Source organism: Monodelphis domestica, chromosome 2 (genome assembly GCF_027887165.1).
Source record: "Monodelphis domestica isolate mMonDom1 chromosome 2, mMonDom1.pri, whole genome shotgun sequence".
NCBI lineage: Eukaryota > Metazoa > Chordata > Mammalia > Didelphimorphia > Didelphidae > Monodelphis > Monodelphis domestica.
In genome coordinates this window covers 528204883-528231932 of record NC_077228.1, presented here as the reverse complement: position 1 = coordinate 528231932, position 27050 = coordinate 528204883, and the positions used below count along the sequence as shown (strand labels likewise).

At 39.8% G+C, this 27050-nt stretch overlaps 1 protein-coding gene across 3 annotated transcripts; it reads right to left on the bottom strand.

Moving 5' to 3' along the window:
* Positions 1–27050, bottom strand: TRA2B (transformer 2 beta homolog). Of its 3 annotated transcripts, none has more exons than XM_007485929.3 (9): positions 26729–27050; positions 10062–10195; positions 8601–8763; positions 7605–7793; positions 6040–6155; positions 4452–4535; positions 2390–2449; positions 1606–1679; positions 1–994 (listed from the first exon to the last, which is right to left on the bottom strand). In XM_007485929.3, exons 1-9 carry the CDS (start codon positions 26762–26764, stop codon positions 984–986), a joined length of 867 nt encoding a protein of 288 aa, XP_007485991.1. In that variant the 5' UTR covers positions 26765–27050; the 3' UTR covers positions 1–983. The 3 variants fall into 3 exon arrangements, with proteins under 3 accessions (XP_007485991.1, XP_007485992.2, XP_007485993.1); XM_007485930.3 differs by lacking the exon at positions 26729–27050 and adding an exon at positions 18184–18613; XM_007485931.3 differs by lacking the exon at positions 1–994 and having other exon boundaries at positions 1598–1679; positions 26729–26960.

Here is a 27050-nt window from a genome sequence, read left to right as displayed (position 1 = left end):
TTATCTTTTTAATTAACAGTTTATTTAAACAGTTCTCAAAACAGTCGAGTGAATCAGGCCTCCTTTGGTAAGCAAAAGATCTTCAAATCATTTTTGAAATTTAACAGGCAAAGTCTTCAGGTTCACTCATCAAACTGTCCAAGTGTTCCTTTCTCCCACCTTTTCTGAAGCACCCATTTTTATTTGTAATCGAAAGCCAGAAAATTAAGATTACATTTGTGGTGGAATGTCCTGTTATTTAAGGAAAGCTGAAAGCTCAATATCCCCACCTTCAGAATAGTCCTGTGAGGAAGATGGACCTTCTTTCAAGGCCTTATTAGGTTGTAACTCTCCTTTCCTCACCGGCTATTTTGCACAGATTACATAAAGGCTTGACAAACAACATTCAGACAAGCATTAAGCAATTGCTGGATAGAAATACCTTTAGTTTCTAATACTAGTAATACAGAGTTACACAGTATTATTTATAATTGTAACACTCAGTTGTAGATAGATTAAGTATGGTGCTCTCTAAATGGCAAGGGTGAAAGGGCATCTGACTTTTATTTTCCACAGACTAATCTGAAAATTGTTTTCCTAAGCATTGATGTGGTGAAAAGAAAAGTAGAAATCAAACTGTTTATTGTTGGTTTACCATTTGGAGGCATTTTACATAAATGTCAAATTTTCAGGTTACCCTGGATTCAGTAGAAAAACCTTTTAAATGAAGTTTTTGTACAATAGAAACTTCTCAGCAGTCAAAATTTAGACTGTAAAAAAATACATGCAAAACATACTTCTCTGAAAACACTTAACTTTGAACAAAGCACCAAACTACACAAATGCAGAATGAAAACAGCATTTCAACTCCACCAAAAGTAGTCTTCATAAAAGGTGTAAAAGTCACCTATTCACTAGGCACTGTTCACTTTTAAACAGGAGACAATAAAAAAGTATTGTCCACAAAACAAAATCTTATTTCAGAAATCCACCATCTTCATGCTTTAATAGCGACCTGTCCCAAAACACACACACACACACAAAAGGGAAAAGAGAAAAGTACAAATATTAATAATGCTTGTCTCATCAAAATAGTCATCAACTCAGGCCCCTCCCTCTCCCATTAGTTTTGACTGACACTGTACAACTGTTTCTCACATTTCCCCAGGTACCTTTTCTGGGATGGTCTGGGCTTGGAAAAAATAAGTGTTATATTTATTTTAATGGATCTGTATTATATTCATTCTATAGCTTCAAGTTCCTCCTAACACTTCTAAGGCCCGATACCCTGAAGTTATGGAGTTTTGTCGAGTGGTCACCACCTAATGAATTCTCAACTAACTATTAGTTGAAAAGTTTTATTTGCAAGAAATCAGCAAAACCAATTATTTTGGCTAAAAACACCACCATGAAATGTGCCTACCAAACACACAACTCATGAACAACACAAGGGCTTGTGATGGCTTGGGTTTGGAGACTGTAAATATTAAAATTGCCAAGAGGTAACTTTCTGATTTGGAAAGCACGAGCCATCACATTGTGTGTATGGAGAAAAACATGCTGGGACCCCCAGGAAGGCCCACCAGTTTTTAATTGTTACCCAAAAGCAAGCCAATATTCACTTACGAGGTGAATAAGATCGAGATCGAGACCGTGACCTGTAGCCCCCACGACTGTAATATGGGGATGGTGATCGCCTCCTAGAAGTAAATGAAAAGTGATTAAACCCCCACCACAAACAATGACCCCTATGTTAGCTTGTAGGGAGGACTTGGGTAATGACGGTTTGTGAATGAAACCAATCCACAACCACCTGAACTTGCTCCTAGGACTCAGTAGAGGCCCAGAGCATCATGGCATGGCCCCCACCCCGATAAGGCAGCTCACTATTCCAAATGTGATTCAAGACTTACTAGAAGGATCCATTTATATTGTCCCCATCCAAGCATGGTCCTAACTGGATTTAAAAAGTTTGCTGCAGACCCCCCAAAACTGTCCAAGCTGGACTCTGAAAAGCACCACCGACAACCTTACTTCAATAACTCAGAACACCCAGTTCTCAAAACAAAAACAAGGGCCAAGAGCAGGGTGGATACTCTCCCTTAAACCACCTTCCTCACAAAGGTGATGTTTGACTGTCTATTGGAAATGAGGTGCCAATGACGGGAACTACATAAACTGCACCCAGGGATGTGTGGAGGGGGAATGGAGATCAAGGCTCCAAGCAGAGGGAAAACTAGCTTGGAATTGGCCCCAATAGGGCACTACAAAAAGAGGTTCACTTTGCATGTCTTTTCATTCAGTCTCAATACACAGGGTTACAAAGCATTTTCTAGCATAAATGCTGCACGGAGGACCCTTTGGCCTGACCAAGATCACCATCAGAGTCCTTCCCGAACACCGAGCATACCTGTAAATTTGATCCCTGTCTTGGGCGGCTCTCCATCCTCCTCCTCCTCCACCTCCTCCTCTGTGAAGACAGAAGCAAAAGATTTTTTTTTTTGCAGTTTGGTGTGTTGAGTTATAGATGACATTAAACAGCAGACACAAACACCACAGAACCCCAGCACTGGACCTCAGCGGCCCTCTAGTTCAACCAGCAGCCAAATAAGCACCAACTGTACTGCAGTGCTACTACTACAACTGCTCCCTGCCCTGTAGGAGCCCTCGTTGTTTCTGAGGTATTCCTCCCACCAAGCTTACATGTGCCTCTGTGACTTCCACCCGTGCTCCTAGACTTGGGGCCAACAGAACATATCTAATAGCCTTTCCACATGATACCCTTTAAAAATACTTGTAATTACAAGAGCAATCACGGCACCCTTAAGCCATCTTTTCCAGGCTAGTTATTGCAAAGCATCAATGAAAGGAGCTGCTCCATCTTCCCAAATTGTTACGAATGCTGGAAAGCAAAGCGGGTTCCTGGTGGCCACCATCCCTTACACTGCAAACCAAATCATATTAAGCGAACGATGCTCCTCAAACATTCAACAATGCCTTGTGGGATTTATAAATTAAGTGGCCCATAGAATGGGCTAGTGTAAAAGATTCAGCTGGCTTCTAAAGCTCAAAACGCCATGTGTACAAAACAAAGCCGTGTGTGTGTTCAATCATGTACAAATGCACTCTTAAGTAACTAACCTTTGGCTACCTGACAACACAGGCCTCTTTAGGACTGAAGTTAGGACCTGTTCATCCCTTGTATCCCCACTTTCATTTTTCTCTCCCCACCACAACCCCTTTATCTCGGGATGTTGGGTATTGGAAGAAATCCTTCCATTTGAAACTGTCCAAGTCTTAACTTAAAAAGTGCCAAGTTTCTCTTTCTTAAAATAAGTTAGAAGCCAAACTACACCTAGAGCCTTAGGTACTATTTTCTGTCAAGGGCTTTCCCTGAGGGAGGAAAAGGATCTTCAGACATAATGAACAGGTTTATTACGAAAAAGCCCTGGGGGCAGCTGGGTAGCTCAGTGGATTAAGAGCCAGTCCTAGAGACAGGAGGTCCTACATTCAAATCTGGCCTCAGACACTTCCCAGCTGTGTGACCCTGGGCAAGTCCCTTGACCCCCATTGCCTAGCCCTTACCACTCTTCTGCCTTGGAGCCAATACACAGTATTGACTCCAAGACGGAAAGTAAGGGTTTTTATAAAAAAAAAAGAAAAGAAAGAAAGAAAAAGCCCTTACCTATTTGTGGCAAGAAAGGCACCCCAGAAAGAATTTTCAAAACATGGTCTTCTGGACTAGTTAATGGGTACCAACAACATAGTATTATGGCTGCTCTTCAGTTTTTGGTTCCCTTTAATCAATAGAATAAATAGGCTTTCTCTCTGTCCCTATTACTTCTGGTCCTTGTGGACAAGGGAAAGGTTATATAAGAACAGGCAAGGTTATAGCCCATGTTAAGTTCCAAGAGCTTTTGCCCTACTGTAATGGCGAATGGACTCAAGTGGTCCAATTATGCATTCCAAGGATTCAGTTCTACCTGTCCACTTGTATTTTCTGGTTGAGAATATTTTTAAATTACTGCTGGAGTATTACCTGACATTTGAACAATTTTTAAAGAAGTTTGTGCCACATTATAATTACTTATTCATGGGGTGTTCTGCAGTTCATTTCCTATGAGTTGCCCATATAAACTCACTATATCCAGATGCCTGTGACAAGGCATCAATGGATATACATGCCCTGGAATTTAGATTAAATCTCTATTGCCCTAGATTTCTTAAAACAAAACATGTAACTTGTAAATGACTAGTCTTGAAAGTCTGTGAAACCTGGGAAAAGTACAAATATTTGCCATTAGATTTTAAAATACTAAGTCCAAAAGCTATTTACACCAAAATAACTTTGTTAGAGTGATTTTTAAACAAGCAAGTCTACTAAGGAATCACAGATAACCCAAGAATTATAACTTTCCTTCAGTATCACAGAGAATCAAAAGCATCCAAACAACTGAAAAAAGACCTCTTACCTGTAGGATCTGCTATAATAGTCACGATCATCATAACCTCGATCATAGCCTCGATCATAGTAATCACGACGGCGGGAACTGCCGCTAGACAAGAACATAAAACAAGAAGTTAATTTCTGGCTACTCAAAAAAGCCTGTTCCCATACCTGGATGACATATGTAAAAGAGGACACAATGTCTTATCAGAATTAAAACCTTGTGAAAAATGGTAGCAAAGTAATCTGGAAGATTCATTCTGAAAAAAAGGATGAGGGATGAGTTTAATGTTATGAATTCCTGGCAAAACCCAAGAACTACTAAAGGAGGAATAGCTCATTGTTGACTTAGGAAAGGAAAGTTAGTCACTTGACTGAGGAGAGCTTCATTAAGAACAAATCATGGCTGACCTTTTATTTGGATAGAGCAGGAAAATGGGAGTGCCACACCCCAGTAACACAGATTTTGGCATTTGTACTTGGTACAAAACCCATCCAACCAGACCCGAGTTTCAATGAAGTGACTAGACAATGATCACACAGCACGTGTCCAAATCAGGAACTGAACACCAGATCTTCTCAATTCTAAAGTCAGTTCTCAGCTATTATGTCATAGCTATTAGGTTTCTTGCTAAAACCTAACCACTGTCCTCCCAACTGCTGTCTGTAGAACTTCACTCCAAGTGGAATCCTGGCACGCATAGCCTCATGTAACTTCTACCTTAATCTGCATATAGGCCACGATAGAAAAAAATCACCAAAATCTTAATGGTATGGAACTCGAGTTTGCCTATGATCTAAATAACCTATAGATGCTATATAATTAACATAATAAGTACTATGAATATGTAATATTACAATAAGCTAAGCTGGGGGAAGCTGGGTGGCTCAGTGGATTGAGAGCCAGGCCTAGAGATGGGAGGTCCTGGGTTCAAACCTGGCCTCAGACACTTCCCAGCTGGGTGACCCTGGGCAAGTCACTTGATCCCCTTTGCCTAGCCCTTACCACTCTTCTGCCTTGGAGCCAATACACAGTACAGATTCCAAGACTGAAGGTGAGGGTAAAAAAAAGAAAAAAGAAAGTAATTCAAATTCATCTTAGTTACTATGTAAAAACCCTTGCAACAATATTATATACACAACACTTTGCTACTAACAGCAATACAATAATAACCCAGGACAGTTCCACCAGAGCGACATTAACAGCTAAGAGCTTAACAAGGAAGATAGATGCACGTGGCCAAGTAGCTTTTATTCGTTGTCTCTTTTTACTATCTGACACACTGATCCTCATACCATAACAGGCACAAATAGCCACAGAGCTCCATAGCATTGAAAGGCTTACAAAGGGTCTTCAATTGGTACATTAAAAGAGGGTTTCCAAGGCTCATTTGCAACCCCTTCAGGAATCTGAGTTCAGAGGCAGGCATGCTTGACAGCAGCAGGGGAGCTGCTAACTGAAGATTTTCTAAGATATGGGCATATTTCTGCTTCATGAACTGGGGCGGGCTTTTGGCTGATCCAGATCCCTAAGCCCAGAGATATTTGAAAATAAACTAGAATTCATGTTTTCCTTCCATGGCAGTTTCTGCATAGTGCCAAGAATCACTTACTAAGTAGGTCTTCCCATGTAGATTCCAGGAGTTGGGGTGTGGGGTCTTTTTGTTATAGAAAAATCCACTCTGATCCTCCGTCCATCCAGCTCCATTCCGTTGGCACGCTCCTTAGCCTTTAAAACACAGAGGAAATGTTTTGGGGTGGGGGTTTGACCCATGCAACACTTAAACCCAGGCTCAGTGGTTTTCCTTGTACCAAGCTGTATCCTAGTCCATGCTCTTTCTAAGGCAGCCTTTGGAAAGATTAACGGAGACCACGTATATAGAGAATGCACTAGTAAAGTATGAGTTGCCAACCAGGGTTCTTATTCTTTCTTTTTGATCTGGACCTGTGATTTTCATTAATGTAGGAAATTCCCTATGTGGAAAACCACCCCACAAATGTAGATTTATGTGACAAGAATTACTTAGGGGTGCTAAAGTAGTTTCGTGTGGTTAAAAGGCCAGCATAAAGCTAGTTATATCTGTTTGAATCTTGCCTCTGATGCTTCCTAATGAAGCTAGCTATCCTTTACTGATCTTTTATATATCATCAGAAGTGTTACAAAAATGCCCAGTGGCTTAGCCAAAGCCACACAACTAAATAACTCGGAAAACTAAGACCTGAACCTAGAGAGGCACCATGATAGATAGACATCAACTGATTAAGGAACAGATGGGAAAATTTGGTAAGCAATACATCCCAGTTTGGGAACTAAAATTTCTTTGTGAGGATCAGTATTTATATTAGATGGCAAGTGGAGGTATCATACTCTAAAGAGTACTTTTCAGGGATAGGCAGAAGGTTCAAGAAGACTGCCTCCTGTTCATGTGTTAGAAAGCTTCCACTAAGACTCCCTGTCCAACTCTTGGCAGGCTTGGGGATAGGGCTCTTTCCCACTGAATGCAAAATGAGTCTGGGTTATAAGGCCTCAGAATCTTGAGGATATGTAAATATATAAATCCTATATTTATATATGACCAAAATGAGTATGACATGACACTCCATCAAAGCCTTTACCGTGGTTTTACTTTTTAAAATTCACCTGGCACTTAAATCCAACCTGAATTTTCCAACTAGTCTTAGTTCTGAGAATCTTTATATACCAAATATAACTTGTAATTGAAAAATGGAACTGTTCTCATGAGACTGAGTTTGAAGGCCAGTCTACAAAATCCAACTTCCTAGATAAGCATACAAAAATCAACAAAGAGGCTTTTTTTTTTTTTTAAATAAATGTGTTCCAGAGTCTCAATTTGGGAACAGGTTGAAACAAAACGAATTCTAGCCCCAGTTCTTGTCATTAACTGTGAGATGCTTACTTTGGGTCTCCAATTTGTAAATGAAGACCTGCTTGATTTGTTTTTAATGGCTTTCAAATGTTTGCTTTTTCACTTCATCCCTGACCAAATTGTTTCATTTCTCAAGGGCAAAGGCTACTTTCTTGTTTCTAACTTCAGACCAAAGGATTCTGCACACCACACCATGTATATGATGATGAATCATTCTGGCAGAAAGTCCTCCTACTACTCTATCAAGCACCAAAAAATTTCCCCCAGTGTAGGTGTTCATTTCCACTTACTTCCTTGGCGTCATCCACATTCTCAAAGTAGACAAAGGCAAACCCCCGAGATCGCCGTGACTGCTGGTCATACACAATAGACACATCTGCAATTGGGCCATATTTGGAAAATACTTCTCTGAGGTCCCTCTCTGTGGTGTACAGACTCAGTCCAAACACCCCGAGACAACAGTTGGGATCAGGATTGGCCTATAATTAAAAATAAAAAAGAACTCAAAAACAACCTTGAAAAGTCTAAAGAAAAGCAGAAAAGAACCATAACTAAAAAGGTACCAGATCTTCAAACAAGAGACTGTAGCTAGGTAGACTGGCACAAAATCCTTTCCTGATTTTGGAATTTGGCCTCAAACACTTAAGGAGACATCAAATAATGATTGTTATTGTCATGAATTATCATCACCAGTAAGCTTAGGATAACTTTTTTTAAACATACTCAAGTGGTTCAAGAATGCAGAATAATTATAAGCAGGTACAAAAGAAATGCCAGGAGGTGCTTGTTCTTTGAGCTTTAGGGAACAGCTATTGTCAAATGGAATTTCAAACTAAATATTTAACAAACTCCCTTAGTTGACACAGTCTAAGAGAGCACAGCAAAAAAGATGGTCAAAATGCTAGACTTGACCACATCATTCTGTACAGTAAGTATGCATGCATTGTGCCCTTTACCAATGGATCCTTACAAATCATTTGTTTTAGTGCTGGATACTTTGTATTTCTAGAGAATGTTCAGTTGCCAAGTACCCCAGCTAGCAAGATATCCCCCCAATGATAAAAAGTCGGAAATAGCCACTATTCAAATACCACAATGAAATCAGACTTCATAATTTTCCAAACTTAAAACATTCTCTACTTTTTGCTGCCAACCCAATATTCTATGGACCAAAGTCAACCAAACACAAATCAATGGGAAAATTTACCCAAGAAACCAGGATCTGTTGCCAAACACAATTTTAGGCAGCCTAAATTTGAACAAAGAAACTGGTGTGTTTTGCTTACCCGATTCCCCACATGACGCCTGCGGGTAGACATTGGAGAGTGACTGTGGCTATGTCGCCTTCGGTATTCTCGACTGTATGACCTGCTTCGGGAGCGTCTGTGAGAGCGGGACCGAGAACGTGATCTAGTGTAATGCCTTCGGGAACTTCTTCTGGATCTCGATCTGTAGGACAAAGTTTTTGTTGATATGATCAATCAAATGATGTCTTTATTTGCCCCCCCCCCCCCCGTCATGGCTGGTGTCTTGTGGAGTCACCATCATTGGAAGGGGATAGAACAAAGCCAAACAGTCCACAATAGGAGAAACACACAGTACTATGTGAAGTACAGGAGAAACATTGTCGGAGATAGATAGGAGGATGAGGAATTGGGAAATGATCACCATGAGTATTTTTAGCAGGTAATAGGGCAAAATGAAGGGTTTGGGGCAAGAAATGATGATACCCATACATGATGGATTATCTGGTAATAATGTACAAGGACTGCAGAGAACAGTGAATAACCCCAGGGAAGCTGGTTAGAAAGCAACTCTAACAAATGTCTCCTAGATATGTGGCAATGAGGGTTCTGGATTGGTGAAGTAGCAACAGGAATACTAAGGAGACAGGAGAAAGAGTCAAAAAAGTAGGTAGGACTAGCAGTATAGTATCAGGAAATATTGGGAGACCTTAAGGGGTCAGCAAGGTCTAATGCCAGTGAAGCAAAGGTGGTCACTAGTAGTTAGTGAATAGTTACAGTACATCAATGGGGACAGAAGAACACAGTCCAAGGGGGGTGAGAAAACAAACCGCTGAAGAACGATTTTTTTAAAACTAGAGGTTAACAGGAAGCGAGATGAATAGTTTGTAAGGGTCAAATGCTTTTTTAAAATGGAGGCAGCAAAAGGAAGGGATCACTGATTTAAAGCTGTAAGGAAGCTTAGAATAGGCTAGAGGTGGATCCCCCTTCATTTTATTTTAGGAAGAGGACTGAAGCTCAAAGGTTCTGTGACTTGCCCAAAGTCACAAAGGTAGTGGCAGGGCAAGGATGAGAACCCAGGGCATTCAGATGCCAAGTCCACTACACAATCTCTTATGATACTGCCTCAAAATTGGCCTCTAAGAGACTAAAGTTACAGGAGAGATGACTGACATGCCTTGGTAAGGAATCGGAAACACCTGTTTGGAGGGAAGAGGCACAAAATGATACTGAAAAGCTTTGAGGTAGGATGGTTGCCACCTGTGATGACAGAAGCCAAGGCAAAGTTTGGGACTCGAGGAACAAGGAGATTGCTCAGCAATCCCTGTTGGATGAAGCCAGCATTTCAAAGAGCAGTTAGTTCCCGATGAAGTTATAAAGCACAAAATCATCATGGATCAAATCAGTATCATTTTCTTTCTCTAATGAGATTCAGCAGCCTATGCAATCCAACCCCCCACCCCATCCCTTCTAGAATACCCTCCAAGCTCAGGGCTCACTCACCTAGACTCAGACCTGGACCTTGACTTGGATCTGGAGCGCCGGGAATCTTCCTTAGAACGTGACCTTGCAGGGGTGTGCCTCGCGGATTTCCCAGATCCATGGGCACTCCCACTTCTGGAAGCGGAACGGGATTCCTAAGTGCAGATTTGTCAAGTTTAATTTGTGCCCTTTCTGGAAGGCCAATGAAATCTAAACAAGCTGCAGTGAAACACTGTGGTAGACTGACCCCCTTGCCCTTCCAAAGAGGTTCCAGAAACACCTGCTCAGTAGCTACTCGAGGTTGTTTGGAAGCCATCTCTCTATCTAGTTAATTTTAATTTTTTCCAACTAGGGGTGAATACATTATCCCATCAACCCCTTCTGTTTCACCTAGATCCAACTATGACCAGAGCTTGTCTAAGCCTTCCACTGGAAGGGGAACTGAATGGGGGTGGAGGGAAAAGAATCAAAGCAAGAGAATAATTATGTAAAACCAAAAGATTAAAAGAAAAAAGGCTTTTGGGCAGTTTGTTCCCCAAATAGGGATCAGGTTGAATCAAGGAAAGGAAGGACCTGTATGCCCCATAAATTCTTCGAGTCAAAACAAACTGTAGCTAAACTCTGGTTTGGGTCAGAAAACTCAGAAAAATTTGTGTAACTTGGGAAATTTTTTGCTTGCTTTATTTCTCAGAGGAAATTGAGAAACTACAATCACATCTAACTAAAAAACTAAATGGGATGATACAAACCCCCTCCATCTGGTAAATCCCTTAGTGACTGATTGTAATGGGAGTAGAAACCCTTTTAGAACACACAAAAGGCTGAGTGAGAGAGAAAAGCCCATTCTAGGGGAGCTTGAGTCAGAACTAGCTATAACCCTGGTAAATGGGAGTAGAAACCCTTTTAGAACACACAAAAGGCCGAGTGAGTGAGAGAAAAGAGAAAAGCCCATTCTAAGGGAACTTGAGTCAGAGCTAGCTATAGCCTTGGTAAATGGGAGTAGAAACCCTTTTAGAACACACAAAAGGCTGAGTGAGAGTGAGGAGAGAGAGAGAGAGGGAAGGAGGGAGAGAGGGGGAGAGAAAGAGAAACCCATTCTAGGGGATCTTGAGTCAGAGCTAGCTATAGCCCTGGTACTACACATGATGGCAATGTTAAGGATCCAAATGTAGACAGGCAAGCCTATTCCCAAAGGCAGCAGGATCAGACAACCCAAAGGCACTGGGGAATGGTGGATGGAGCTTTACTTTGAGAAGAAATAATAACAGCCTAAGGACCAACGAGCCCCTCTGCCATCATGGAGATGGGCCAAGGAAGAAGTGAAAACACGAGTAGAGTCATGGCCAGATGAAGTTGTGGCTGATGAACTGGAATAAGCCAGTCTATCCAATCAGAACCTGGAGTGGAGCAAAAAGACAAAGAGGTGACAAGAAGACCAAAAGCATTGATTCTGTAACCAGCCAGGTGCAACCAGTATACAAATCACAGAGAATAAGACTAACAGCTCAGTGAGACAAGGACACTTAAGTCAACTTATGGAGTGATTCTGAATAGATTTAGGGGGCAGAGAAAGATTAATAGAACCAACAGGGAGAAAACCTAATATACTGCTATCCTATATAGTGGCAAGAGAAGCTTTTCTATTAGGGCTAGAAGAAAATTTAGAAATGAGTACTTTTCCCACTGAAAAACAAGAAAATCCAGGTCAGTCAAGATCATAAAGAAAGTAAGCAGTAGAATAGATTCAAACTCCATACATTGTCCCTCAAGAACAAGGCAGTTGGCAATGCACAAAGTTAAGCTGGCATTTTTACAGGAAAGAAATGTGACCCCTCTTAGTCTTATCATGGGCAAGAGATGGAAGGAAACCCTTTAAGATGGTATAGGCACAATAGGGGTATAACCATAAAACAAGTCTTCTTAATTCTATACTGGGATGGGAACCATATAACTTTTAAGTCACATGGGGTTCCCAGAAATAGAAAGTATTTTAAGAAGTTAAAAAAGTGAGGACACAATTCAAAAGAGAACCTATTGACAATTTATTAGATAATAAATAATGGTACAAAACATTTTAAGATTATAAAACTCTAGTCCTGTTTACCTACTCCTAGGGAGGCTATATTTAAAGACGTTTATGAAAAACAAAAAATAAAAACATATGGAGGATTTCTTATCTTAAAAGCAATATAGGCTCCCATTTATAGTGTTTACAAAATGTTTAGTTTACAATTATGATAGATATAAGGACTATTAATCCCATTTTACAGATAAATGCTCTGGACGATCAAGAGCTTTAATCACTGCATTTTCCATCATATGACAGCTTCTAAAATGCCAAGTTTGGAACAAGAAAATCAAGAGATCTAAATACTACCAATTGGAAATGAGGGTATTATAATTGATAGGGAAAAAAAAACCCCTACTCAGTTCCTATTTGGCTTCCAATTCTCCAAGGAGAATGACTTTCAAATTGGAAATATTGACTAGAGGAGAACTAAGGCCCAAGACTCTACATATTTACCCATCCACAGTGAGAATATGAAGAGGCCACTTGAAATGAGCCCTATCTATCTCTAAGATCCACTACAAAAAGTTAACTTCAGTTAGAAGGTGAGACCTTAGAGATGATTGTCTGAGTCCAGGATTATTCTCCTTTTCTGTGCCCTGGACTTCTGTGTTGGTCATTCTGGTGAAGCCTAGAAACCTTTTAAAGAGTATTCAGATTCATAAACTACACAGGAAGCCAGTTACAATGCAGTAACTATCCAAAGAATAACAAGTTCACAGACCTCTATCATACTCCAATCTCATGTTTTCATGAGGATACCAAGGCCGATTGATTTTTGCAGAACCTCACAGATAGGTATGTAATCTTGCTCAATTAGGTATCTTTTTTAGCATGTCACATTGGCCTTTTCCACTGGGGAGAAAAAAACAAAGCCAAAAGCCCTTACCAAAAAAAGTACATGTAGCCTTTCCAGATGCGTAGACATCCTGATTAATTTCTGGTGGGGAAAAAGTAATTTCTTAAAATAGACCAATAAACATGTTGATTCCTAATAAGATCCTAGAATGAAATTAGGACTCTAAGAGATCTGGGTTGGGTTCCAGTTATGACCTGGACCCATTCCTCTCTCTTGAAAATTTCAGTTCATTAGAGAAATGAAGAGATAGACTAAAGCGATGCCAAGACTTCGATTTAAATATCACTGTATGGATCTAGTTGAATCAACTTCAATTTCCATTTTTGGCTAGAAATTCCTATAAAGACTATTTCTGATTTTGGAAAGTCTTCTGAACAACAACAAAAAATCTCTCACGATAATCTAGTGAACCAAGAGATGTAGGCTGAGGAAAGTTAAGCAACTTAAAAAAACAAAAACCACCACAACAAACCTAAAGCAAAGGTCTTTAATATCGGCACCAAGATTCTCAAGGTCTCTGTGAACTTGGATTGAAGGAGGGAAAAAAATATACATTTTCACTTACTGGCTTAAATTTAGCATCTTTTTTCAGTTATTTAAAAACATAGCTCTCAGAACAGGATAATAGGCTTCACCAGACAGCCAAAGATTCAGAATCCCTGTCCTAAAGAGCTAACACCTAGAGGTTAGCCTAATGACTTCCATCTTTGGCCCTATTACACATTTCTATCAATGACTTGTATAGACATAGCAAACACAGTAAATGGAAATATTAGAATTCCATGGCAGGAACAAGATGAAATTTAGGAGCCCTACATTTCAGGTACACATGCCAAATGCCTATGCTGGCAGTTCATATTAAAATGATCTGGGTTTCAAAAGACTGCAAACTCAGCAAGTCAAGAACAGAACAGACTTACTTCTATCTACATAAAAACAAAATCCCAGAAATTTAGAAGTACACAATCAAGCTCCAGAAAGGTGGTAGGAATCTCACTACAGTCTGTGCTGATCAAACCTCTTCTAAAGGTCGATTGTTGTTATAAATGGCGATAAACCAAGGTTAGTCAAGTGGAGCCCAAAAACCACTCACTCCATGGGAAATGGCCCTGCTTGCTTTTTTACAAGAAATTTTTAATGATTCGAGAGTATTTAATCTGTAAAAAATATTTCACAGGAACATAGGAGACATTTTAGAGTAGCTCCAAAAGAACTAGGATTAATGGAAGATGTGTCAATCTAGGAATAACTTTTAAAACAAACAGCTATCCAAAAGGGGGCAAAATTTCTTATCACTAAAAGCAGAGATAATCATCATCTATTAAGGATGCTCTAAAGGAAACAACTCTTTCATTGGGCAGGATGTTGAATTAAATATTTGTCTTAGCAGGATTGATGTCCTAGTGAAAGTCCCTTCTTAAACAGAAGTCTACTGCCCAAGAAAGGTACTGGAGTCACATGGGAATCAGATGAGACCAATTAATTTCCTACAAGGAAGTGAAAAAGTCAAAAGATTATAAAGGGACTCAGATTGGAAATAAGAAGCAAAGTTAAGTAAAGATGTATTTGGCCATGGGAAGGTTCAAGGTTAAGTTACCTTTTGGGATACCTGATCCTTCCAAAATGAAATTATCCTTAAGCAAAGTTAATAAGTAGCAAGACCTGTCACATCAAAACTTCCTACCGCTTTTAAAGATTGGATCTACCAGGTTTGTGATAGTTTGGGGGGATGATTGGTACTGACAGAATCTGTTATCTGAAGGAACCTTATTATGCCAGAGGAAGTCATTAGAAAGGAAAGCAGAATGATGAGACCAGTTCCAGCTATCTTCTTGTTTGCTATCCCTTTTGTACTGAATGGAAAGGAAACAGGAACCTGGATATTGCAGTAAATAACTGCCAGGGATCTATTAAGGATGCAAGCCACAAAAGTAGATAATCACCAGGGGCCAACAAATCCATACCACAGGCCTGGGCTTTGGAGCAATGAATGAGAACACTAGAAAACACAAGGAACCTTTGAGGAGAATAAGGATCCTATTAAGGAGATGTAAGAGGGAAAGGGAAGAACTTTTCTGATACACACCCAATGAGACCTATCGTCAACAAATGAAGCCAAAGAAGTCAAGAGGAATGTGAAGAAGTGCTATTAGACCACTCAACATTTTCCAAATGTCAAAGATGCCAATAAGAATGATTTATCTAACAAAGGCCAGTGAAAAAAGATGAAGGGAAATTTAACAAGGGAAAAATGGACAGTCACAGACTTCCTTCAACTTCTCTCATTCCTGGAAATATCCCATAATAGGCTGGGATGCCCTCAAAAGAAAAAAAAAAGGGGGGGGGGGGCGCAAAGAGAAAGATTTTGACCAAGTCATTAAATATCCAGAAACAACATTGTTCACCTTCTACAAGCATCCAAAACAATAGAGGTCTTAATGAAAACTTCTTAAACCTCATGATAGTATTGAGTCTAAGTTTGTATTGACAAAAGGATACCCAGTGGTTTCTCCTAAGGGAATAGTACCAAGGGCATTCTCAAAGTTGAGCACTGAACACGAACAGAAAGGACATGATATGATGTCCTAGGAAATAATCTTTCCCCAGAAGAAACAAAAAGGCATGGTATGTTAATGGGGGCAGATTTCACCGATACCAAGAAGGTGCAATGTTGTATCCCCTCTACTTGCAAAAGTTCTTGGAATGGTTTATAAGCAATGGGAAAATGAGAACCAAGACACATAATTATATTCTAAGCTAAGGTCACATAGAAGTGTCCTAGGAAAAGTTGCACATGTTGCCATTTTGAAACCTTAAAAGAGAAAAATCGTATCATTCTACCCCCAAAGGAGGGGGAAAGTACAAGAAATCTGAAATTGATACAGTGTTTAAATTCTAAGCCTCCCAAGCTTGGTCTCTGACTCTGACAACTATAGACAGGAGTATACTTAAGACTAGTACAGTTTAAAATAACTTTTTCTGGGGAACAACCCTGGCCAAATTCATAATAAAAATGCCAGGTACCATATTGCTCCCTCACCTCCCCAAATCCACATGATTACATTCTAAATAAGTGGTAAAAATCTAAAAACAGAAAACATCCCCAGAGATGCTAGATGGGATAACTATTCCCAATTTCCAGCAAACCCTGGATTTTTCTTTCATATTAGTTCCATAATTAATGATGATCAATTAATTGCCATGACTAAATCAGAACTAGAGCTAACAACTAGTTGTCAAGGTGGATGACTAGTAAGTAACAATGCAACTGGGAAGGAGCAAGTCCCAGTGGCCAGGCTCCCAAATTATTCATTACCCCAACAGGAGCCTGTACAAACAAACTACTCTCCAAACTCTTTCAAGCAGGAAGAAAATTTATTGAATGGAATGAGAGGATTGGTGATGATGCATATGAGCAACAGTCATTTTAAAATCAGATATAGACATTTCTGGGGCATGGAAATGTGAAGTCTAACCTAGAAGGCACAGCTACAGAATAAGCTCAGAAGTCATATACTTAGGTCACACAGTAAAGAGTAGAAAAACAGCACCAATCCAGGGGAAAGGTCATACACAGATGAATAAACCCCTAAAACAAAGTGTATATTCTTGGGACCAGTATTTTATTACCATATATCTATATCTATATCCCTTGTCTCACCTTAAAGAGACAGAACTAAAAATAAATTACATTAAGACATCCAAGGACCCCTGAATGCCAGATCTTTGACCAACTGAAACCCTATCTTCCAAAGAATGGCCTCTGTGGTCCCAGATTATAAGACCATACACAGCCACAACTGATCATGAAATATATTATCAGGGCAGTAGCAATGCAAATAGGGAAAGACTTCCAATTCTTTCCTACACAGGATTTAGAAGTCCTGAGAAGGAAATACCTAAAAAATTATCTCTGGCAATAGGCTCTAAGGAATGCTTGGGGGGAGGACAAGCGGCTGGCTGAGGTTCTATGTCCAGGGCCAATTCTTCACCTTGCTCAAAAAATAAATAAAAATTAAAAAAAAAAAATTTTTTTTGAAGTCGTTCAACACTAGGAAAAACTTCCAACTCCTAGGCATGAATTTTAAGAAATTTGTCATGCAGCAAAATTTATGTTCCTGGACCAAAAACTGTTTTAGATACCCTCTTTTTAGGAGTTACAATGGCTAATAATTACAGAGGGTGGGGGTGGGGGAAGAAAGGAAAGGAAAGTTAAAATGAAGAGCTATTTGAATTTTGCTTAGGGAAAATTATCCCCTTGCCTTTCCCCAAGAGGGTAGGAAAACATTTGTTGGGCAGGCACTCTGAAAGAGTAGATAGTGGCTGCAATCTCCAATGGACACTAACAAGTTCATTATTTGTTCTACCTAACAAGTTTTAACCTTCTAACTGCTGTAACCCATATTTTGAGAATGAAAACTAGGGGTTTTTGGTGGATTTCCCCAGATGAGTAGGGGCAAAGTAAGGGGGACAAGGAAGAACTGGGGAAACCAATAAATAAGCTGCACCAGCTAAGTCAAGCTGTGGCTGGATACTAGATCAGATCAGGACACCTACATGATAACATCTATCATTTTAAGGTGATGCTGAGATGACTAAGGACACAGCAAAATGAGTTTGAACACTGAACAGGCATTCATGCCTCAGAACTAGGTTCCTATCTACTTGTTTATTCCCTCGCTCCTTACTCACTAAGGGTTGAGGATGACAGTGAATATGAGTAGGGAATTTTCAAGGAGACTTTATTTTGTTGCTCAGGTGTAGTGTCTATACACAGGAGACAGACCTAAGAAATTTCAAAGAGACTGCACAACATTGGAAATCAGGTCTGTAAAGGGTTGATGCTAATACTATTTGGTAGATAAGATAAAATTTGGAAAGACAAGAAATGAGACCACCAAAAAATACTGATGCAAAGAAAATACAACAGAACATAAGGAACAAAAAGGTGCTTAGTCTTAGTTTATGTAAATTTTTTGGTGGTTTTCCTTCAATTCAACTTTGGCTAAAACTAACAAGAAAAACTCCATACATGGTTTTGGCTTTTAAGTGCCAAGTGTGATGTAGTAGTAAATCACCTTCCCTGCTCCTAAGGTCCTAAAGCCCAGGTTTTCATGGGTTTGGGGAAAGGAGTGTGTGTAGGGTCAGTGGTGGGGAGGGGCCAAAGCCCCTTCCTGGCCTGGGTATTCAGCTAGTAATAGCATCAGAGCTCATACCTCCATCAATGGTCAGGGCAGTTGGCATTAAAGCTGCCCAATCAAAGTGCTCCCCCTGGTGGAGGCAGGCTCGGCCCTACTTGGCCTCTCCCTGGGCCGCAGACCACGCATGCACGCTTAGCAAAATATACACAGGGACACAGAAACAGACTAGTGAGTACTTAGCGTAGTGCTTTCTCATTCCAGATTACTTCTTAGCTTAACTTCACTTTTATTTCTTTTCTTCATTCTTCCGTTTCAAATTCTGACTTCTTTCATCTTCCCCACTTCACACAAACTGCTCAATATTCTATAAGTGGGACTTCTGGTCTGATAATTAGCATGCATTCTTTTTTTTTCAAATTTCAGCTTCACTTATTCCTGAGCTTCAAATAATTCTCATTTATAAAACTTGTCAAATGACGACTTCCGCATTTTCCTTCTTCAACATTAACCTTAATAGAAAAAGAACAGGATGAAGAATATTTTAAAACTCCAGGATAAAAATCTAGTGCCAAAACTGAAACTAGAAAAAAAAGCCTTTTTGTCGGTTTTTTTTTGGTTTGGATTTTTAAGAACTAGAATATGCAGTTCAAAAAACTGACACATTGGTTTTCAACTGGTTCTAAAATTGTTAACTCAGCCTGTGCTTCTGATAAGTTACTTCTCCCTGTGCTAAACATGAAGTATACAATTGAACGTTTGCTGCTCATTAACATTTAAAGTCCTGTCAAGTTGACCAAATGTGAAATTTATTTAGATATCAATAAAGAAAACTTTCAGATGTCAAAATGCTATATTAAGCAGAATCTCTAGTCAAGGTGACATTCTGAATACAGGAACGCAGGAATAAGTCTAATTCATCTGTACAGCTGATGACAACCATTCAGGGCTTAAATAATTCGTATTTATTGTAACCTGAACTATTTAATACTCATTTAAATTCCATTATTTTTGCACTGCATATTTAAGGACTTTGGTTAAAGGAATCAAATGATATCACTGAATCTGAAAAATTGGGATATTATTGTTTGACCCACCCCTGAAAAGTTCTTTAATTTTAATTTTGTTAGCTAACCTCATCATTGAAAAAACAAAACAAATATTAAATGGTCTGATCAATTACACTGCATGTTCTGTTAGAACTGATTGTAATTACAGAACTAAAAATAGCCAAAAGAAAAAAAGCAAAACTAAAGACTGTTTTACATTAACCAATTACTGTATGTGAACAGCCATAAAGAGCAGAGCAACCCTGAACCCAAGAAGTTATTTCAAAAATTTTATTCTAAAGATTAAAACAACAAACCCCATTCCCCAACAGTTTCAAAGAAACCTAAATGGACATTTCCCCCCATAAGCATCTAATATTATTTTTAAAAGGCACTAAATATATAGAAGTGGAAAAATGATTGTCAATGGAGAAAAAATGTTATTTCTCAAAATTTAGGTGCATCAAACTATGACTCAATAAAGTATTATAAGCACTCTCTGGAATATTGGAATAATAATTTAGATAGCATCATCAAATGATGCCATCATGGAAACAGTGCAACCTTACTTAGCACTAATTGAGTTAAAAGATAAGTGAGCTAAAAAGCACTTATTAATTTGTCATGTCATCTAAGTTTACCTAAAAAAAAAAAAATTAACTACACTTTTTCAGAAAAAAAATTTTTATACAAAGGCAATGAAATAATGCCATCACACAAAGTCATGTTTCATGGATTAAGACACAAACAATAAAAATACTACTGAACTTTAACTGAGCTTCAAAACTTCTTCAATTCAGTTTATGGTATTTTAGTTTTAGTCCAGGATAATTTTTTAAAAGTTTATGTTTAAGGGATAGCTTTCACCTTTTACAAAACTTGAACTACAAGTAATTGTTTTAGAAGAGTTGACATAAAAATGGGGAAGGCAACTTATATGCAGAATCCCAAGCGTAATCATGGAATCAGAAGGCCCAAGCACCTTTCCTCGGCACTTGACTGATGAGAGCAGGCGCTGAGGTGGAATAAAGGGATCAATTCTGGATGTGTCCTGATCAGTAATGAAAGCCCTTCTGGATTAGTACTTCACTGGTCTATCTAGAGTTCTGATACCTACTATTCAACTTGACACCTCTAGTTTTTATGGTTGATACCAGCTGCTTATTACCCACTTCCATATGACCAAATTGTAGGCTTATTCTATCCTGTTCACTTGTTCATTTGGTTAATGAATATAAGAAATGTTTTTAGGGTTAACTAATAACTATATAAGAAACGTATTTAGCAAGATCAGTAGGGCAAGTTCATGTCACTAATATTTAAAAAGGAAAAATTGCCTCAAATGGCTTTTTTCAACCCACTGGCATGTTCAAGTCCACAAAGCTAAATATTTGTAAGACAATTTAAAAATGACTTTCAATTGGGTGAAGAAGGAAAAGTTAATGACTATCATTTTCCTATCAAGTTGTCTTAAAATTGAAATCTGAAAACAATTGGCTCTCCATATTAATGTTCTCTTGGAGGATCCCACAGATAGAAGACTTTAAAAAACCCTTTCCTCCACACTCAAGTCCTTCTGTGACGTCCCATTGTGCATGGTGGTCCTGAGGGCTATATTAGCAGAGCAACAGCTCTGGGGCAAGGTCTACCAAGCTGGAAAGGCTTCTGAAGAAGGGAGAAGACTGGCCACCTCAATTGTTGAGCTACAGCAACTCTCTGGAGAAGGCCATCGCTCAGGTAGAACATTCCCAGATCCTTGGAAATAGAGAATAAACACTGAGCCAACAAACTAACTATGGTCACAAGCAGAGATGCTATTTTTGTGACCCTGTTTGCAAGGGTGGGGAAGGGACAAAACAAAAAATATCCCATACCCATCCTGCAGGCTGGTACAATATCACCAACTTTTAATTTTATAGTATTAAAGCATTCAACATTCCCAGAAATAGCAGCCACTCCTTAAGAAAACTACAGAACTACAATATTTTGAAATAACTGTCCAAATTAATGCAGAAGTTACTTTAACCTTTCACTACAAATACACTGAAGCCAAAAAACAAAAACAAACAAAAACAAAACAAACAAAACAAAAAAACATAGGAACCAAATTTGCCAGAGTAAAGAAAAGGTTAATTAACAAAGAACTTTTAATTTGAAAACTGCAGAGACTAAGGACTAACTGATGACAAAAATGAATAAATGGCACACCCACATCAAGAGCTATAAACAGGGCAGATAAAAAGGTTTATACCAAACTCCCTAAATACCACAACTCTTGTCACCAACACTTACAAGGTGACAATTAAATTTATATTTCATTAAAAGGATAAGAATCAAGTTTTCATGGAAACTCTGCAACTAGTTTTGTTCTCCTCTTCTTTCAGCAGCACCACTCAAACTGAGCAACAAATGTCTCTCCCTCTCTTTTCCGATGGGTGGATTAAGATATTTGGAGAGTAGGCACCAAGGTGAGTGTCATAAAATGTACCCAATCTAAGGCCTTCCCTTCTATCTTTGACAAAGACAGCAGAGTTACTTACCTTGCCATTTTCATTTATTTCAGTTAAACTGTCAGACTTCATTTCCAGACGAATTATCACTGGCTGTCCAGGTACTTTATGAAAGGGTTTTAATTTTTTTTTAAAGAAACTTATTTCAGCCAGAAAGTTTTTTCAGCACCATACTACTTGTATTTAATAATCTATCCTGAATTGTGGTGTCAGGCACCAGAAAAATGACTACAATGCCACTTCCAACATTCTTAAAAATGGGGATGAAGTGCTATGCTTCCAGAATAGAAACTGCTGGAACTAGAGAAGTGTTAGTGTGGGAAAACAGGACAGAAGGGCAAAAGTTTAACATTAAGCCTGGAGAGAAGAGAGTAGTGAGTAGTGAAACAAATTTGAAAGGTTATTACAATGGGATAACATCTCTAGTGGGAATAAAGCAAGAAGAAAATGGAGCTTTCAATCTTCTACCTCATTTGATTCATCATAAGGAAGAATTTTAAAGCTAGAAATCCATTAGTGTGCGCAAGGCCAATTTCACTTGAACTCCATGTTAGTCTACTCATGGCAATTAGATGCAGAGAAATAGAAAGCAGCATTGGGCTTAGAGAGCTGCCTAGGAACAGCTGGCTTTGTCCTTATAAAACCTTGGCTACAAAGTATTCTTGGGGGATACACAACATTTCCTTTAGTTTCATTCACCTGCAGTTGGCCTACAAGTACAGAAAGTTCAATCAATTAATGTTAACAAGGGTGGACAATGACCATATATCACTACTGTGGTCACCCCCCCCATTCACTGTTTGAATTAAGTCTGCCCAAATGTCTTGTTCCTGCCAACAACCTCTTCCCTATTATCTTCATTCCTATTATTTCCTTCCAACATTCTACTATAACTTAATATAGGTTAATTATGTTAATCACCTCATACAAAGTAACAAAAATCTTGATAAACTTTTCAGTGAAAGGGCCAAACTGCAATAGGAATTCTGAGGTTTTGAGATAACCTGAAGAATCAAGATTTTGCATCTGACTGGTTAAGCAGCTTAAAAGAAATTAAAACATATATCCTGTCAAGTTCAAGAAGAAAATAAAAACAACACAAATATTAAGAATAATAATGGGTCATTAACTGGGTTATTAAAAAAAGGAAGGGAAAAATTGGAAAATATCAATAAGCAAGCTGTTTTAAAGAATCATAAACTACATAATTAACACTGAACTAAAAAAACTAAATAAAACTGACTTATTAGACTCACTAAAAAAATTGAGAAGACTCAAAGAATAAGTCTTTGGTGAAGAAATAAACCGAGGAACAAGTCTCCCCCCCCATTCAAGAAGAAACATTTTCCAAGTGCATGCACAGCTAATCTAATATTATTAACTAATTCCATGAAATCCCAAAGGTGGAGAAGTTCATTCAAATAGTTGACATTGGGCTTTAACATAAGAACAGTATCATGTAAGTGGGCATCTAGGTGCCTTTGTTGCTGGGAAATTTGATGACAACCCTGGGGTTTGGTTATTACACAATGAATCACACTCTGGTGCACAATTGAGGAGTATACCCTAAACCAATATATGAAAATACTATATTGCATGGTTCTACAGGGATGAGGTTAAGAAACTGCAGGCTCTTCCCTTGGGGGTAACCCAAGAAGCCTATTTTTACTTTAAAGACAATGGTTTTATATTGGTTTCTCAGGCTTTAGAGAAGATGCTAAATGGACAAAATTTGAAGGTAGGAGAAAGCCTCTTATAGGTGCAGAGCTTCCTACTATTCTTAGTTCTCTTTGCCCTAAAATCTATCAACCATGTAATCTACTTTTAGAATCTCAGTGTTTCATTAAGTGACAACTCAGTAGTTATTCCATAGGAACTTGAAGATTTACTAAGTTTACTTTCGGGAACACAATACCCTAGACAATCTGTGTTTAACCTTTTCCATCTACTTTAGGACTTGCCAAATTCATATTAAAAGAATGAGGGGAGTGGGGTGGAGTTAAATCTTCTCCCAGTTTGGCAATACTATTCCAAGAAACCTAACCCTGGAGGAAAAAAGAAAGTACTCTCATTGTCTTCACAAGCCATCATGTCATGATTAGAGCTGAAAGGGAAAGACCTCATGAAGTTTAAAACTCCTCACCTTACTTAGTTAAGTAAACAAACTCAGTGAGACTACTAAGCAATATTCTCAACTCACAATCAGGGAGGAATGTGAAAAACCCCTTTTCCAAATCCAGTACTTTCCCCACTGCCTCAAAAACTCACTGCAGAAAAGGCAGTCAACAATTCTATTTTGTTTCAAACTCCAACAAAAGAACTTAATACTAGGAGTAGAATTTAAGAATGCCCTTTAAGGACCCAAAGCCAACAAGTGATACACTTGTTTTCATGCATTTTTATCCTTAAGGAGCATAAGGTGAAAATTTTCCTATTGAAGTTATAATAAAACGCACTGCCTTCAACTGAGGTGCGGTCTTCCTAGTGTTAAACATACACTATGTGAAAAGCTATATTCTATTAAGCTTCTATGCTTGGGATTTCAGCAGTTTCCTACCCATCAGGCAATCAATCAGAAAAAAAAGGAACTTAAAATCCTTATGTGTGGGATGGTAACTTCACATGAATTACATGTGAAGCACAACAATCTTGTTCCAATCAATTATCCAGAGTCAAAACTTTTTCCTGAATAAAATTTAAGTGGATTTTCACTTTAAGTCTCTGGGCAGGTTTCTATAAATCTTCAATCTTAAAGGACTTTGGGGGAAAAGAGAAGACATTTTAAGCATCAATCCCTTTAAACAATAACAATTAGGTCTACATACTATGTAGCCATGTCAATGTGGGACAAACTTTCCATACCCCATGTAATGAATGGCTTGTCTACTTACAACAGCAGTTAGCTATTAGCATCCAACCAGAAGCAAATCATAGGTACAAGAGTTCACAAGCTGATTTAAAAAGAAAAATTAGGTACAAAAATCCACTGACATTTTATCTACCTCCAGTGGGAATAAATCCCAGCCCCCCCCCCCCAATAAAAAACAGTTAAATGCTATGGACATCAAAGATGATTCCACTGGTTCACACCAGACATTCAACTTTGCCACATATTCAGAATAGTCACAGTGGTATAGCTGAAAACAAAATAATGAGTTTGGAGCTAAAGGACCTGGAATCAAATTCCAAGCCAACCTGATACTACCTCAATTTGCTTTGGATTATATGATTCCTAAGGTCTCTTCCAGAAATCTAAGCTGTAGACCAAGGACTAAAAATAACAAACAATTCCTATCCCAGCACCCACTAAAAAAAAAGGGGATTGAAATTTAGGTCCTAGGATTTAGGATTAACCTTAAACTAGGGTTCTTTCTATGGGCTGTCCACCAATTTAAAGAAACAGCACTTAGTATTATATTGCCAGTTGCGAAAATATCCCTGTCACCAATGTCTACAAAGTGAAAATTTACAGTTATGAACATGAAGAGTAATTTTAGAGACACTGCACAGTGAGACCTTTTTGCCTCTGAAATGGTCTACTTCAAAGGAAGGAGCTTCTATGGTATCTTTTAGAAGTCATTCATGTTCCCTTCGACTAAATGGGCAAGGAGCTGAGCTGGTCAAAGTTTACCTGATGGAACCCCCTCCCCACCAAGGTAGTCATTGAAACCCTAACCTACTATTAACAATTAACCCCTCCTCCCCATATCAGTCCTGTGAGGCAGCTAGTCAAAGATTAGGCCTAGATGAGGAAACTGAGGCCCAAAGTAAATGCCTTGATGATGGCTACTATCAACAACTCACACTTTCACCCAGATTAGACTGTAGACTGGGAAGGGCTCTGTATGATCCCCCAATTGCAAATGAGGAAATGAACAGAATGGGGATCATTCAGCTAATGTCAAGTAGAGTCCAAACCCACGTGTGTCTTGCCTCATTTGTTAAGAATACTTGGGGTGTATTCTTACTGCATTAAGAAATATTTTTATTCACATATATATATATTTGACTTTAAGATTTAAGAAATGAGTGGGTAAACAGAAAAAAAAATGCTTCTGCAGAAAGTCGGCCAATGAACATCCAAGCTAAAGGGAAACGGAAAGAAGGGCCACAATAGCTTCAATAAGAAGATCCTAGAGCTTGTCTTCGAATAACTTAATGTACCTAACAGTACTTCCCAATCCCAAGTGGTTCCATCTTTCCCTCTGGGTGGGAGTTGAGGGCCTTTGCGGCTTCGGGAAATTAAGATGCAATACCAAGAGGGATTATAATTACTTTGGGGGAAGGAAGTGCATCTTAGGAGGGATTCCTGGTATCGTTTTCCCTCTTGTTAGGAGACAACCTAGCGTAGGACAAAAATTCCCTCTACATTTAGTGTCTGGTTCTCGTAGTCCCTTACTACCAAGTGTGGCACTTGGCAAGTCATCCTATAAATGTGTGCCGGGTAAAAGTAAGGAGAGCTGGATTTGGGGTCACAGGTGGGACCAACTCCCTTGTAATATACAGACGGGAAGAGGAGGTAAGGGGTTAAGGGAGCACTTTAGCTAGTTCAGATTTTATGCGCCCGAGCTCAGGATTCGAACCTGTATCTCCCGACACCAATTAAGCATTCTCCCACGGTGCCCTGCCCGGGAAGGGTCAACATCCACCCTCCCCGGCTTCCCCACCGAGTCAGGCAATGCCTGGATTCCGCCTCCTCCACGGTCAGACCTTAATCAAGCACCCGCTGTGTGCCGAGCGCTGGGGACAAAAAGTCAGGCAAAGGTCCCAGCAAGCCCCTGCCCTCGAGGAGCTCACAATCTAACGGGGCCTCCACATCCGGGGCCATGCGCGGCCCCTCTTCCGGGCTCAGTATCCTCCGCCCGCCCCCCAGTCCGGCCGCCATTTTGTGCCCTTGGCGGCGGCGGTGGCGGCGGCGCGGGGCCCAAGATGGCTGCGGAGTATCCCCCTCCACCTTCTCCCCCGCCCCCCCTCCGGCCCGGCCCAGGCTCGCGCTCGCCGCCATCTTTAACGGCCTCCCCCAACGGCTACGACCCGCCCGCCCGCCCCGCCACCTCCACGTACCCGTTCTCCGTAGTTCTGCTCGCCGCTGTCGCTCATGCTGCTGCAGGGCTGCCTCGCTGCTCTGTCCTGCCGCCGCCGCTGCTGGATACGCCCACCGCTGCTGCTGTCGCCGCCGCCGCCTCAGCTACTCGCTGCTACCAACGCCGCCTCGCCCGCTGCAGACTGACCTCCCGCCACCGCCTCGGCGTCCCGCTCTACTAGCGCCGGAAGTGACGGGGGGCCTTTTTTACGTCGACCAGGGTCCGACGTGCGCGCGCTCGCACGATGGGGCGGAGGAAGGAAGTGACGTCACAACCACCTCCCTCGCTCTGCGCGCGCTCTG

Bases quoted from the DNA above. Each gene is read 5' to 3' on its own strand.
- TRA2B (XM_007485929.3), bottom strand. From the start codon at position 26,764: ATGAGCGACAGCGGCGAGCAGAACTACGGAGAACGG. The intron at 6,156-7,604 runs GTAAGTGGAAAT...TGTGTTTTAAAG, and splicing joins ATGTGGATGACGCCAAGGAA to GCTAAGGAGCGTGCCAACGG. The intron at 2,450-4,451 runs GTAAGAGGTCTT...CTGTCTTCACAG, and splicing joins TATTATAGCAGATCCTACAG to AGGAGGAGGTGGAGGAGGAG.